Genomic DNA, 15,190 nt, shown 5'->3' on the forward strand with positions numbered 1-15,190 from the left:
TGCAAAAGGTAAATAAATGTAACCTGACGAATGACTAGAACAAATGACTAGGACTATTACTCTATCTCATAACCTTTGTATAGGCTTAAACTTGCATAATCAATTGACATGTGTTAGATTAACTTGATCAATCTATGTTTTACAGCGTGCCATTAAATTTCTGCATAATCTATGTACTTAACACAATCAATGTTCTACAACATGCCTTCAAATTTTCCCGCACTATTTCAATACTATAGATGATTACATTTCACATGGAATAATAATACTAGACTAGGAGAAAATTACTGAAATATTTGAGAAATATGTCACTGTGTAATCCAATACAAAAATGCCATATATTGAGACACAAACCTTATAAAAATCTGATAAATCATGAAAAGTGCAACTCGCACATGTTATCTAAAAATAGATTCCACACACTACATCATAAACCAAGATGTTTTACATAAAAATGATCAAATGCATACAAAATCATAAACCGTACAAATTTGATAATGAATATCAAGCATTGCAAACAGAATAAACCTATTCCATTATGCGTCCAAGTTGCAGAGAACGAGGTAAACAGGTATGGTAAGAAGCTGCTAGCCAATCAACAATAAGGAAAGGAAAATGTGAAATTAAGATAAAAATAAAACCAACACAAGAAGTTTTGATAATTCCGGATTGCTAAAAAATGTGACAACACACTCCCCGTCTTATATCTTAAGATATAACAATCTAAATTAAACACTTCTATATCTACTTAGCATACACTGATTAATCATCTAATAACAAAACAAGCTCATTGATAGGTCTAGTATACAACACATTTTTTCCATTGCTATGTACTCGGATAACAGCCTTGCGGACCAACTGATCGTCACTCTTTATGGCCTCTTCTACTACTCCAATGGGCCACTGGTCACGAACGAGGCTTGCATCCTTGACGAGAACGACATCACCAGGTTTTACATTCGGTTTCTTGTTGTGCCACTTTCTGCGTTGTTGTAGTTCATTCAAGTAGGTATCCTTCCACTTTCTCCAAAAGAGATCTGAGAGTACTTGAACGTGTTTACAGTCTGCTCTATAGACATCCTTCAGTGAGAGTTGTTCTGAGAACATAAGGGAATCTTCACCTTGTTTCTGAGTGAGAAGAATGTTTGGGCTCATTATTAAGGGTGTCTCTGGGTCAGATGAAATAGCTGAGATTGGTCTGGAGTTTATCACAGCAGACACTTCTGCCATCAGTGTGGGCAGAATTTTATGGGTTAAAGTCTTGGCCTTCTGTTGAACAAGTATTCCATCTAAAATTCTCCGAGTAACGCCTATCATTCTTTCCCACACTCCTCCAATGTGGGAGGAGTGGGGTTCATTAAATATCCAGACTGGTCCTGAGTTGTTTAGATGAGACCTTAGTTGAGCATCTTTCACATTGATTGAGTCGATACCAATCTGATCCGTCGCACCCACAAAGTTCGTCCCTCGATCCGATCTATAGATTTTGATTGGCCTCTGACTGCCGTCACTCGCCTCAAAGCATTTATGAAACTAGAGCTGCTCATTTCATCGATTAGCTCGATGTGCACTGCACGAGTCGTTAAACAGGTGAAAATGACTGCCCAAGGCTTACTTAGAGCGACTCCACCCCGTGTTTTACGGGTTGTGATGTCCCATGGCCCAAAGGTATCCACGCCGACAGCTGTGAAGGGTGGTCCAGGAACCAGACGATCTGTCGGCAAATCTGACATCTTCTGTTCTAGCATCTTTCCCCTGAGTTTCTGACATAAAACACACTTTGCAATTAGAGATGTAATGATTCTCGTTGCTCCTATAATCCAGAATCCATTTGAGCGTATCTTTCCTTCTGTAAATTTTCGGCCTAGGTGGAAGGTTTTTTCATGGAAATGCTTCACGAGAAGCGTTGTTACAACTCCCTTAGGTATGATGATAGGATTCGTAGATGCGAGTCCCAGGCTGTCTCGAAGGTGATTTAATCGGCCACCAACCCTCACCAGACCATCTTCGTCTATGTAAGGTGAGAGTGATATGATGTGACTCCCCTTGTTGAGTGACAACCCTTATCTCAGATTGTTGATTTCCTTGTAGTAGTGTTTTTGTTGTACTGTCTTCATCACAAATTTCTCTACCTCCTTAAGTGTGGCTGGAACTATTGCTTCCTGACAACAATGCCATCCTTTGCAAGATGAGTCGTTTCCTTTATTGCGACACCGTGCATTGTGTTTGAAGATGGCGATCGCATTAACGAGCCCTTTCCATGTTGAGAATCTTGAGAATCGTTCATCCATTGGTAAGTATGTTGAGACGGTGGTCTGTTGCACCTGTACTGGACGGATTTCCTTATCTAAATCTGGTTCAATGAGTGGAAACATTTCTGGTTCATCTTCTGATGTCTCTCTGTTTTTTTAAGATGTGCCGTACTCGGGTCCTTTCAGCCATGTTTGTATGTCCGTCAAAATGTCTTGTGACACACCCCTTGTAGCAACATCTGCAGGATTTAAGTGGGTCGGCACATAATTCCATTGTTCTGGTGAGGTAATGTGACGAATCCTGGCTACCCTATTGCTAACATAGGTGTAAAACCTCCGTGTGTCATTCTTTATATAACCAAAAACAACCCTGCTATCCACAAAATATCTCATTTCAGTCAGAGGTATCTCAAGCTGTTCTGCAAGGAATTGCCCAATTTCTGTCGCCAAAACTGCCCCACAGAGCTCTAAACGTGGTATACTGTTTCCAGCTGAAGGCGCCAATTTGGATTTGCCAATAATGAACTCCAAATGTTGTTGACCCTGGTCATCCATTGTCTTCAGATAAGCAGCCGCAGCTACCGCCTTCTCTGAAGCATCAGAAAAGATGGCTACTTCCCCTACCTTCATCTGACTGTAAGAACAAGGTACATACATTCTGGGAATTTGAAATCCATCTAACAGATTCAGGTCATCCATCCAATTCTGCCAACGTTTCTGATGTGTTTCAGGAAGTTGATCATCCCAGTCAAAGCCTTGTGGACAAGTTTCTCTCAATAACATTCTTCCATTAACAGTGAAGGGTGCCAAAAATCCTATGGGATCGAAAATGCTGCTAACTGCTGAAAGCAATCCTCTCCTTGTGAATGAACTATTCAGATTAGTGGCTGTGAAAACAAAATTGTCCGTATTCAAGTCCCAAGATAAACCCAGACTCTGGTGTAAGGGCAATGCATCGTCACTCAAATCTAAGTCCTTGAGATCCTTCCCAAGGTCTTCCTTGGAAAATTGAGACATCACGCTTTTGTTGTTCGATGCGATTTTGTGCAGTCGGATGTGGCCTTCATTCTGTAAGACTCTTTTGGTGCGTTCGAGTAAACTCACAGCTGCTTCAGGTAAGGTTGTAGATTTCAGTGCATCATCTACATAGAAATTACAGTTAATAAACTCTCTGACATCAACATCTGCTTCTTGCACTAAGTGGCTATGGCAGGGGACAGCCGATTTCCGAAAACATGCACCGTCATACGATACTCAACCATTGGAGAATTGGGGTCATTGTCTTCAAACCAGAAGAACCGCAGAAAGTCTCTATGCTCGGGTATGACAAAGAATCTGTAGAACATCTGTTCAATGTCCGCTGTAATTGCACATTCATCCTTCCTGAAACACAGCAGTACGCCTAACAAACTGTTGGTTAAATTTGGTCCCGTTAGCAACACGTTGTTCAGAGAAAGTCCTTTGTACACTACTGAGGAATCAAACACTCCTCTGATCTGGTTGGGTTTCTTGTGATGATATACCCTAAAAATTGGTAAATACCATCGTCCTGTTGAACAGGTGCCCGCTCTGCTGCTTGGCTTCTGAAGACCTTATCCATGAAGATAATGAAGTGGTTCAGTTTCTCGGGATTCCTTTTGAGATTTGACTCCAGTTGTTGAGCTCTTTGCAATACTTGTGGTCTGTTGTTAGGAAGCCGTGTCCTTTCACTTTTGAATGGTACAGGTGCCATCCATACTCCGAAGGAGTCCTTTCTGAAAGTTGAGTCCATCAACTCTGTGAACTTGAGGTCCTCGTAAGACATCCCTATCTTCTCGTCATTTTGTGTTTTAACAAAAAGAGTCTCTCCGATGGAAGGTTCAACTGGATGCTCACGCACAACAAGTTTCGAACCCCTGACCCCAGGCACATGAATTTCACAATTTTGGTAGAGGACTCAATGCTGATTACAATCATGCAAATAGTTTGACTGCTTAATGTCTAGGAGTAAAGAAGAAGATTTTTTAAGATTGCATTAATTTTAGTGGTTTTGGCCCCATCTTTCAGGCCCCAGGGGGTCTGAAAATGTTCAAATGTTAACACACGACGGACGACGACGGACGAAAACAGATAGCAATAGGTCACCGGAGTTAAATCAGGTGACCTAAAACCCATGGTTTACAGAAGAATGCAATGAAGCGATAAAAGCACGTAAGAAAGCTGAAAGATTATTTAATAGATTACCTACATCAACAAATTTAAGCAACTTTCGCGTATTTTGAGCAAAAGCTCTCAAAACTATTAATTTTAATTAAAGCAAATCCTGGAAAAAAATTGTTTCAAACTTAAATTCACACACCTCAATCAATAAAGGACAAGATAGGGTAACAGCCGAATCTGGCCCCTAATTTGATATAAAAATCAGAACACTGATAAAATTGTGATACTTTGTAGTTAAGAAGTTGAAATGATGCTTACCTTAAAACAAGAACTAATTTTGATTCAAAGCTTATATGGAAGCCACTAGAGGGTGCAAAAATAGGACATTTTCCCGAATTTCCTCAATTCTGGTGGAATTTCACTATATTTGGGATACATTTCTCTTCGGAAAACATAGAGCGCACGCTTGCCTGAGATTTTAACACATAAACTGCGTCTGATATCAGTGTATAAAATACATTGTTTATATATTTGGTAGATAGGCAAGCGTGTGCTCTATGTTTTCCGAAAGAAAATGTGCTGTAAAGTAATGAAAATCTGCATAAAAATGATAAATTTCGAAAATTGACCTATTTCCTGACCTCGCTGTGTTATCATAAAAAATCAAAAATCTCTAGATAAATCTCACAATACAGCTGTAGGACCGGATCAAATAAATTATCAATTAATTAAACATCTACCTAAAGAAAGTAAAGAGTGTCTTCTGTACATATTTAATACAATCTGGGAGGGAGGTCAATTTCCATCTTCATGGACACAAGCTACAATAATTCCATTCCAAAACCTGGAAAAGGACCATGCAGACCCTAACAATTATCGACCAATTGCATTAACAATCTGTTTATGTAAAACCATGGAAAGGATGATCAATGAACGCTTAATTTGGTTTCTTGAAACCAATAACATACTTACAAACATATAATGTGGTTTATCGTATATGAGTTGCGTTTTCCTCTCCTTGTTGCTTTGCAGCTTTAAGTTTTTCCCTCTTTTCATTAATTTCACGGTGAAATTGTTCACTAATTCCAAACTGTTTATTTTCATCTTCCAATTTATATGCGGCCTTTCTCACCATTTCCTTTAGCTTGAACAGACCAAATTTAGCAACAATTGGCCTCACTTTACATGTACATTGCATCCCATCCGATGAACTCTATGAAAATCTACATTTTTATTCATCTCTAATTTTTATCTCTACTGGTCAGAGACCAGAAGAGCTTATGCGATAGTAATGTGTCCGGCGTCCGTCCGTCTGTCTGTAAACAATTTTTCAAAATGCAATTCCTCCTACAGTTTTGGTCTAATTTCAATATAACTTGGCACACAAGTAGACAACACTTAGATACATAATTCTGTGTATCGTTTTTTGATTTCGATGATCGGTGTTGCCATGGTTACTAAAAATAGAAATTTCTGTGAAATTCTTTCAAAATGTTACTCCTCCTACAGTTTTGGTCTGATTTCAGTATTACTTGGCACACAAGTAGACTACACTAAGATACATTATTCTGTGTATCAGATTTTGATGAACGGTGTTGCCATAGTTACTAAAAATAGAAATTTCTGTGAAATTCTTTCAAAATGCTACTCCTCCTACAGTTTTGGTCTGATTTCAATATAACTTGGCACACAAGTAGACTACACTAAGATACATAATTCTGTGTATCGGTTTTTGATTTCGATGAACGGTGTTGCCGTGGTTACTTAAAATAGAAATTTCTGTGAAATTCTTTCAAAATGCTACTCCTCCTACAATTTTGGCTTGATTTCATTTTAACTTGGCATACAAGTAGACTACACTATGATGCATAATTCTGTGTATCGGTTTTGGATTCGTTGCCGTGGTTACTAAAAATAGAAATATCTATAAAATTGTTTCAAAATGCTACTCCTCCTACAGTTTTGGTCTAATTTCAAGTTAACTTGGCACATCAGTAGAATATACTAAGATACATAATTCTTTATATCAAATTTTAATTTTGATGAATGGTTTTGCCGTGGTTACTAAAAACAGAAATGTCTGTAAAATTGTTTCAAAGTGCTACTCCTCCTACAGTTTTGGTCTGATTTCAGTATAACTTGGCACACAAGTAGACTACACTAAGATACATAATTCTGTGTATCGGTTTTTGATTTCGATGAACGGTGTTACCGTGGTTACTAAAAATAGAAATTTCTGTGAAATTCTTTCAAAATGCTACTCCTCCTACAATTTTGGTTTGATTTCATTTTAACTTGGCATACAAGTAGACTACACTAAGATGCATAATTCTGTGTATCGGTTTTGGATTTCGATGAACGGTGTTGCCGTGGTTATTAAAAATAAAAATATCTGTAAAATTGTTTCAAAATGCTACTCCTCCTACAGTTTTGGTCTGATTTCAAGTTAACTTGGCACATCAGTAGAATATACTAAGATACATACATAATTCTTTATATCAAATTTTAATTTTGATGAAAGGTGTTTCCGTGGTTACTAAAATAGAAATGTCTGTAAAATTGTTTCAAAGTGCTACTCCTCCTACAGTTTTGGTCTGATTTCAGTATAACTTGGCACACAAGTAGACTACACTAAGAACATAAAGAGACTTTATCAACAATCATTATTCTATTTAGTTTCAAATCCCAGCTGCTTAAGTACTTTTCTCTTCCTTTGCCGTAAGTTCAAACCAGTAGAGCTTCAGTCTCGACAGAGACTTCTGGTTCTTGCACACGTTTTAATTTATTTTAAATTGACAACTTTCATCTTTAGACTCCGGGATTCCGTAGAGAATCAGTTTGTCTCTCATTGTTCGACGTTGTCTTTCATTGAACGCATATTTCCCAATTTTGCTGGATATATCGTATGGACGTAGTAATGGATTGCTTGATTGATTGTATATTGTTTAACGTCCCTCTTGAGAATTTTTCATAAAGCTTGGTTGTTAGATTACCATTAGTGTCTTTTTCAAGTAAAATTTCCAAGTATGAAGCAGAAGTGTCGGACTCTGTGGTATCTTTTATCTCAAGCTCACCAGGATATATCGTGTCGACGTAGTAATGGAAATAATCATTATTAAATGACAATACGTCAAATGTTGGGAAAAGTCGCATCGCAGCTAGGTTAAGGCCGCCCATAGGAAATAAGCCTTATAATATTCCGAAAAAAATTAATTTAATGTTAATATTTTATTAATTAGCATAAGTTTTAATTTAAAAGGGAACTATACTAATGCATTTGTATATATGGGGTCTCAATCGAGTTCGGCTAACGCGATTTCACGTACATCAGCTGTTTGTCACGTGACATGTTTAAAATTAGAAAAAAATATGTACGGATGCAAAGATCTTAAAAGTTCAACGATATACGGATAATTTTTCACTATGAAATTGATTGTGTTTTATTTAAGACAAATTTCTAAACCCGAAAAGTGCTGGGAGCAAATTCTCACTGCCCGGGAATTATATAAAACTTAGCCGACTTTTGATATGGCCAGCATTTTTTTATTTTTAGGTTTACGAAACTTTTTTATAAATAATTGGGGAGGAGGAGGAAAAAAAAATAAAATAAAAATCGAAAAAAATCTCCGTCGGGAAAAAAAATAAAAATAAAACAATTTTTTTACAATTTTTTTTTATTTTGTTTTTTGTTTTTTTAAAGCGTTTCGCGTAACAATGGGGCGACCCATCTGCAAGCAGGCTGTGCAGATGGGTCTCACTATCCCATGCTTTCTCTTTAAGGCCTCTGTTTCTTGGGTTGTCGCTGGTTCAGTATCTCCACAATAGTAGCAGATATCATCAAACAACTGGGTTTTCCCTTCAAAAGATTGTCAATTTTATAAGACCAACTTTAAAATGAATGTTTCTCCTATACTTTTTTTTAAATGCTAGTAATTTATTACATGTATGTCACTAATACTATTTTATTGTTATTATCAAACTACTATTATAGTGTTCACTTTTAAGCATTAATAAACTGATGTAATATTTTATAATATTTGTTTTTTACCTGCAAAGTATGTTGTTTCAATTGGAGTTTGACAACTCATCCCCTCACGGGCCACAATTGAATCCTGGAATTCCCCCCCAGGAAACAAGGGGCCTCCACACGAGTACAGCAGCTCTTCCTGCAACCTGCACAATGCCCTCTCCTCCGCAGGACCTAGTTTTTTGCTTGAATACACCACCCGTCTTTTCCCACAATCGCAGCACACAACAAAGTCTCTCACCTTGGCTACAGAAAATAAAACATCTATTATAACAATACCTCCTATACCTATCTCTATTTACTGGTACATGCAACTGTAATATATTAAAATGCATCTATGAATAATTTTCAGAGATCAACTTCTTAATCTCCTCGGCAGTTCAATGCACTATTTAATAAAGATTTAGTATTTAAATAATTGTGTTTTAATTTTTTGAAAATTATAATGACAAATACTCACTAGCAACTAAAAGGTTTTTTAGCTCTTTGTCTCTATTTGTCGATGTTGGAACCTTTTCTTGCAAACTAGGTCGGTCTTTATCAGTAGTCGGTGTACCATATATGTCCTCAAATGACTTGTATGCACCATCTTCATTGAGGACAGGGTCTGGTAAGAAATGGAGATCTTTAAAAATCTCCCGAGAAAGGCGTGGTGGGTTCAAAGTGCAGTATGCACAGTCAGCTTTACAACACTTCTTAATCTGTAAATACACAATGTATACCTACATAAAATTTAAAAAAGATTAATATGTAGTTTAACTGGCATAGTGACAAATGACAATTTTAAAACTTTTGCACATGAAGCCCAGTATAGAAAGGTGAAAACAAAATTTTAAAACACATACCACATATATGAAATATGATACCTGCATTACCTGGTAGCTGTAGTGCCTTGATTGTGCATGGTTGGCTAAGAATGCATCGATCTTCTTCGATTTCAATGTCCTTAAATTGGATATATCCTCAGGTTTCACTTCATCATCAATCAAAAGGAAGACGTTGTAGAGATCAACAATCATGTCCTCCTCTGCAGCATCATGAACAACAACATTTTCTCCCTTCCATTTCAGCCTGGAGAATCTTTCTTTCAAAATGTCAATTGGTACATTCATAGCTTCCTTGTATCCCTCCTTTAAGCGTGCGTTTTTAGTTGCAGCATTTCTTAATTTTGACAAAGACGTAAGTGATTTGGTCTGCATTTCAAGTCCAGGAATCATGCGTCCACGCTGAAGAGCAACATTTTGCAGGGCTATATTTAAAGTAGACATGCATCGCTCTGCTGGGTTGTAATAACTTGCTGATGGAGCTGTTCTGATGCAAGCAAAAAAGTCCAAGTCCAATGCAATAAATTCAAGAAGACAGCATAACTGAACAGACCTGTATGTGGTTCTATGATCAGGGCCGCCATCAGTTATTCTCAAGAGAATAGGTTTTTCCATGTCAACATCATTGTGTGAAAAATACTTTCGCACTATAGACACTGTTTCTGTACTATGTCTCAATGGAGACGATGGTTCGAACACCTTTTCTTTCACTGTAACGTGCACTGTGCCATTGTAGAAACTGTCATTTGAATTCTCTGGAACATCAACAATGAAACAAACAGAAGGAACAATACCAGCCACGTGAAAATCATGATCAAGAGCCAAGTTTTGCTTCGGATCAGAAACTAAGCCACCGTGATGTGCTCTGGCACCGGTCGACACTGGTTGCCCTGGCTCTCCAACTGGAATGATGGCCTTGTCATCCAAGCTCTGCAAAACAACATGATTTCTCCATTTGCACGCAAAATCTTTCAAAAGGTAAAACTGATGTTTCCCATAAGGCAGATCAGCATGTTGGACTCTGAGAAGTCTTTGTTGAACCGCAAATTTGATGTTGAACTTTCCTGTGTAATTTTGGGCAGAATTGTGCATCGGATTTGAAGGACAGAAGTTCAACCGAATCCAAGAAGTGGAAGGTGCTGGTGTTCCCTCAGGTAAGCGTTTGATGATCTGATTTCTCAAGTCTTCGACAGACATAGCAAAGGGCATATACTGCGTATCTGTATGTCTCCTTTCATGAACCACTGATTTTTCGTCCAAGTATTTGCCCAGTTCTGTCCAAAAGGGTTCAAGTTTGGGATCACTAATCCTTCCATTATTCTTGCGCAGATCGAAAATCAATTCCGTATCATCCATTTCCAATAATATTTTGCTAGTACGCAAGTCGATCTGTGATGTTTTACTATTTTCAGGAGTGTATTCGTAGTCTGTAAGAAACTGATACATGTTTCTTAAAATTGACTTACTTCCCCCTACATGCTTATGGTATCTCAGAATAAAGTCTTTCTGCATTTGTCTTGTAGCATATTTCGGAATGCTTTCCCTTATTTTGTTGATCATTTGAATTTCCTTTGAGGTAGACTGCTCACTGTCTTGTTCATTAATTTTCCACACTAAATTCACGTTTCCAAGATAGTTACCATATCTGTAGGTAAACCATGAAATGTCAGAAGACAATTGCAAATTATCTAACCACTTTCTTCGCTCAGTTTTGTCCTCTGGCTCAAAGTCAATCAAGTCTTTTGCTGTATACAGGGTAATGTTCTTCATAAAGTCATCAAGTTTCCTGTATTCATCCTTCACATCATTCACCTTTACAAATTTTTTAAGACTCCAGTTGTCTTTAAATTTCTCACAGGCTCTGATTTTCTGTGATTCTGTTCAGTTCTCTCCTTCATTCCGGACAAAAACGACAGATATTTCTGCAGGCCGGTTACAAGGTCCTTTACAGCTGTGTAGAATGATGCAAAATCCTTGCATAAAATCCAAGGAATAAGCAGCAGCTCAGCAAGGTTTTCTGTGTTTTCCTTCAGTTCAGAGGACACCAACTGTAAAATATTTTACATTTTTTAAAATAAAGGTTTAAAAACAGTAGGTCAATGTGTGTCTTCATCCAATTGACATGGATTCAATATAGCATGAATAGTATTGCAAGTAATATCTTCAAAATTGTTACATACCTGTGGAACTTTTTTATGTTGCTTTTTAAAGTCTCTAAATCCAGTTAGTTGACGAAACATAGCAGGAATCGAAATGCTGCGGTCTTTCAGCTTGTCAAGATGGGGATCCAAATACCACATGGTATTTGTTAGGGTGTTGACAACATCCCGCCCAATGGTGTCTATTTGTTGCGACGTGAATCCTATCTTATTTTCTTTCAAAGTCCCAATAACAGCATTTGCAAGTCGATCTTTACTTGTACTTTCATCTCTGTTCAATATAAACGGAAGGTAAACATGACTGATGCTCTACTTTCGATTTGAAAATTACAATAGATAGGTCGTACATAATTTCTTCTTTTACATCACCTACTAAATATTAAAACGTACATTTTTTTTTATCTAAAAACCTTTCATAGAATATTATATATACTTTTTAAGAAAGTGCTAAAATGAAAAGGATTTGATCACGTACCTTCGAGGGGGGTACTGGTCGTAACGTCTCCTCGCCGTCATCAAAATTTGAAAAGCATCTGCTTTGCTGGATACGGAGTTCTTCGCTTCTGAGTCACCTTTCTTTGTAACAAGATTTACAATAATACATTTAAAACCAAAGTCCTGTAAAACTTTGATAGGTGTTTCCAACGGCGTAATAAATGTTGCAGATTCCTCAGAGGCCCCGCTTACAACATGGTCGATTAGCAGATCATTGCGATCAGATTCCGTGTCCAAAATTGTGTTGAGTAGATGGCCGACTGAATCTTCATCTTCGGCTTGTCGAATTGTATTGAATGTATACTTTTTTTCAATGCAACGAAAATGAACTTTGAAGAATGGACGTCCAGTGGCCATTTTGGCGGTTTACTGCAGTGTTATTTTAGGTGCACTTAAAAGTATGACGTATTAGGTTGCTGATGTAATATTTGATCGGAAGAGCTCGGATCTTCACCTCATTTTCATGCACAACGTTATTTTTAGCTATTGCGTCATTGTGCGATCGGAAGAATCTCGGTCCATTTGCCTGTAAATACGGCGTTTTTATTTTTGTATAGAAAAAAAAATAAAGTCGGAGGAAAAAATAAAAATAAAAACGAGTTCATGGTCTTTTATTTTTTTTCCAGTTTTCAAAAAAACAGGGTCGGCGGGTTTGTAAACCGAAATTTCAAAAAATGCTGGCCTAAAGTGTGTGCATTTACACTATACGCATTGAAGAAATGTAAAACTACGGAAAAAATAGACAGCGTACAACTTGCTCCCAGCACTTTTCAAAATAGTAGGGACAGTATCTACATGTGTATAAAATATTATAATTTATAATCAAGCGGATATCGTTGAACTTTTGAGATTTTGGAGGGGTTGTACATGTGATTGTAGTACGTTTCTATATAAAAGTGCATGACTGCGGCTTTATAAGAGACTTAATAGTTATTAATTAAATAAGACTGTGAACTATTGATTAATGCATTCAAAAATATGAATAAATTGTAGTCAGATCACGCTTATATAGATTTAATTTTCATATTTTCAGTTCCACTAAAAGCTTTATCCGCGTCTCAAGTATAGAGAAACTACGTGTCAAACTAGCCTATGACGTTATATCTGTTAGTACAGCGAGATTAAGTTGGCTCTGATTTTACATTCGATTGGTGTTATACTGACAAGATAAGTTACACATTGATTAATATTTACAATAATCATGAGAAAGCAAAGTATGTAAGAGTATATGAAAAAGAAAATTATTATTTATTCGCCGATATTCATTTGTACAGTTTCACTGTGACGTCATAATCGAATTCCCGAGGCTCTGCATACACTGTTCTACCCTTGGGTAGCCCTTAACCTAGTTGCGATGTTCCTTACTACTCTTGTTTTGTTTGAGTCAAGTCATTCCTAAATTCTCTACCTCTGTAGCTCTGACCTCGATAGCGTGATCCTCTAAATGGTGGTCTAAATCTGGATCGTCCTCTCTGTGCTGTTTCAAGTGGGTTATTTCATCTCAATTTATTATTTACATATCAATAATGATCCATCTTTTTCAGTAAGATTGCAAATTGCACAGTTTTTTGGTTCCATTGTGATGAGGAATCTGAAAAAATATTATTGATTCATTATAATACATAAACATAGAATCAACAAATTTTTATTTTACCAAATTAACTGTGAAAAATTACATTTCATTGAAACATATTTCATTACAATAAAAACTAGTGTTAATTGTAACGGGAACCGTTACAGATGTTCCCCAAACACTCCCCAAGTCCCTTTCAGTGCCAAATTCCCTGTAATATACTATATATGAAAGCATTCAGTCCAAAAGTATCAAAAATCACTCATTCAAGTGTATTCCTAATTTCATTAATTCCAAATGCACGCAAGTGCGTGCACGTGCATGACGACCATACCTTCTTGTTGGAGTCCCTTTTATGAATCTATATTCTGAATCCCATCTTGTTTGGTTAAAAAACAAGGGAGTTATAGCAATTTCAAGTTTCAGCCAATCAGATTGCAGCACACGTGCATGCGCGTGATTTCATGATTTTTTTCTATATCGCATTGTAGAATATCCTAATGCATGACTATGTTTTAAATTTCAAAGCATTTCGTCAAAAAACAAAGGAGATGTAGCCATTTAGAGTTTCAGCCAATCAGAATGCAGCACACGTGCAATCGCGTGATTTCTTGAAATGTTTTGTATATCATATTGCAGGATATCCTAATGCGTCACTATGTTTTAAATTTCAAAGCATTTCGTCAAAAAACAAAGGAGATATAGCCATTCAAAGTTTCAGCCAATCAGATTGCAGCGCACGTGCATGAGCGTGATTTCTTGAATTTTATCCATATTATATTGTAGGATATCCTAATTCATGACAATGCTTAAAATTTCAAAGCATTTTGTCAAAAAACAAAAGAGATATTGGAATTTTTGTTTCAGCCAATCAGAGCAAAGCGCACATGCATGCGCGTGAGTTTGTGCTAATTTCACAGTGTAATTTTATTAACACTATTAATATATCCTAATGTACTGAGTCTCAAAGCATTTCATCAAAAAAAATGTAAAAGTTATAGCTACATTAAGTAAATCAGTCAATTCACTCATTTCACGCGCACGCACGTGCAGGCGTATGCGCGCAAAATGACCTTCGTTCCGCACACCTACACTTCACACCTATTAACCCTAAAAAGGTTTTAGCTCAGTTGGGTGAACAGTTTCTGAGAACACTCGCGGACAAAAAAGTACCGGAGAACAAATAAGAAAAAAAAAACTAGAAAGTCTGCTATTGCAAGCAATAGCATATGTCGCCCCGTACTGGACAAGGCTTTGATTTTTATCATCACTAAAACAATGGTCCATTAGCTAAGCTTAGACAACCATCGAGTCGTATCAGTCCTTTCCGTTGGAAACGGAAGACCTTAATTGGGTACATCTCATTTTAATTTTAAAATCGGTAGGAGAAGAAAGTAGTGCAGGAAAAAATTACAAGTTCCTAAATTTGCAGACTTGCATAAAAGAAATTGGGCAGATGTACTCGACTGAGCCTCATACTTGTTAAGTGGCAGTATTCTTCCTATCAATAAAGCTTGGCAAATGTATTTTTTAAGAAGATCAGCCGAATTATTTTGTGTATTATAACGCCAGTGAGAAGTCTGAAATTTCACTTTCATTTTTAGAGGTTCTGCCGGAAAATGAATCTGACATGCCACCTTCAATTCGAGCATTTCTTCATTGTACAGGGCTGATGTTTCTTATGAGATGATAAATCATGTGTAAAGTTTCTCAGTTTAGCG

General features: G+C 37.0%; 2 protein-coding genes across 3 annotated transcripts; both read right to left on the reverse strand.

The window, feature by feature from the left end:
• Nucleotides 1-2,408: 2,408 nt before the first annotated feature.
• Nucleotides 2,409-4,056, reverse strand: LOC134264383 (uncharacterized). Its single transcript, XM_062746678.1, has 3 exons — nt 3,776-4,056; nt 3,502-3,635; nt 2,409-3,394 (listed from the first exon to the last, which is right to left on the reverse strand). Exons 1-3 carry the CDS (start codon nt 4,054-4,056, stop codon nt 2,409-2,411), a joined length of 1,401 nt encoding a protein of 466 aa, XP_062602662.1.
• A 3,868-nt stretch (nt 4,057-7,924) lies between these two features.
• Nucleotides 7,925-12,571, reverse strand: LOC134264388 (uncharacterized). 2 transcript variants are annotated; one of them, XM_062746681.1, is made up of 6 exons: nt 11,877-12,571; nt 11,423-11,672; nt 9,294-11,290; nt 8,879-9,119; nt 8,440-8,664; nt 7,925-8,247 (listed from the first exon to the last, which is right to left on the reverse strand). In XM_062746681.1, exons 3-6 carry the CDS (start codon nt 11,010-11,012, stop codon nt 8,066-8,068), a joined length of 2,367 nt encoding a protein of 788 aa, XP_062602665.1. In that variant the 5' UTR covers nt 11,013-11,290; nt 11,423-11,672; nt 11,877-12,571; the 3' UTR covers nt 7,925-8,065. The 2 variants fall into 2 exon arrangements, with proteins under 2 accessions (XP_062602665.1, XP_062602664.1); XM_062746680.1 differs by lacking the exon at nt 11,877-12,571 and having other exon boundaries at nt 11,423-11,859.
• Nucleotides 12,572-15,190: the final 2,619 nt, after the last annotated feature.

This window comes from Saccostrea cucullata, unplaced genomic scaffold (genome assembly GCF_032062105.1).
Source record: "Saccostrea cucullata isolate Sc308-1 unplaced genomic scaffold, CSIRO_AGI_Scuc_v1 ctg1917, whole genome shotgun sequence".
In the NCBI taxonomy this organism is placed as follows: domain Eukaryota; kingdom Metazoa; phylum Mollusca; class Bivalvia; order Ostreida; family Ostreidae; genus Saccostrea; species Saccostrea cuccullata.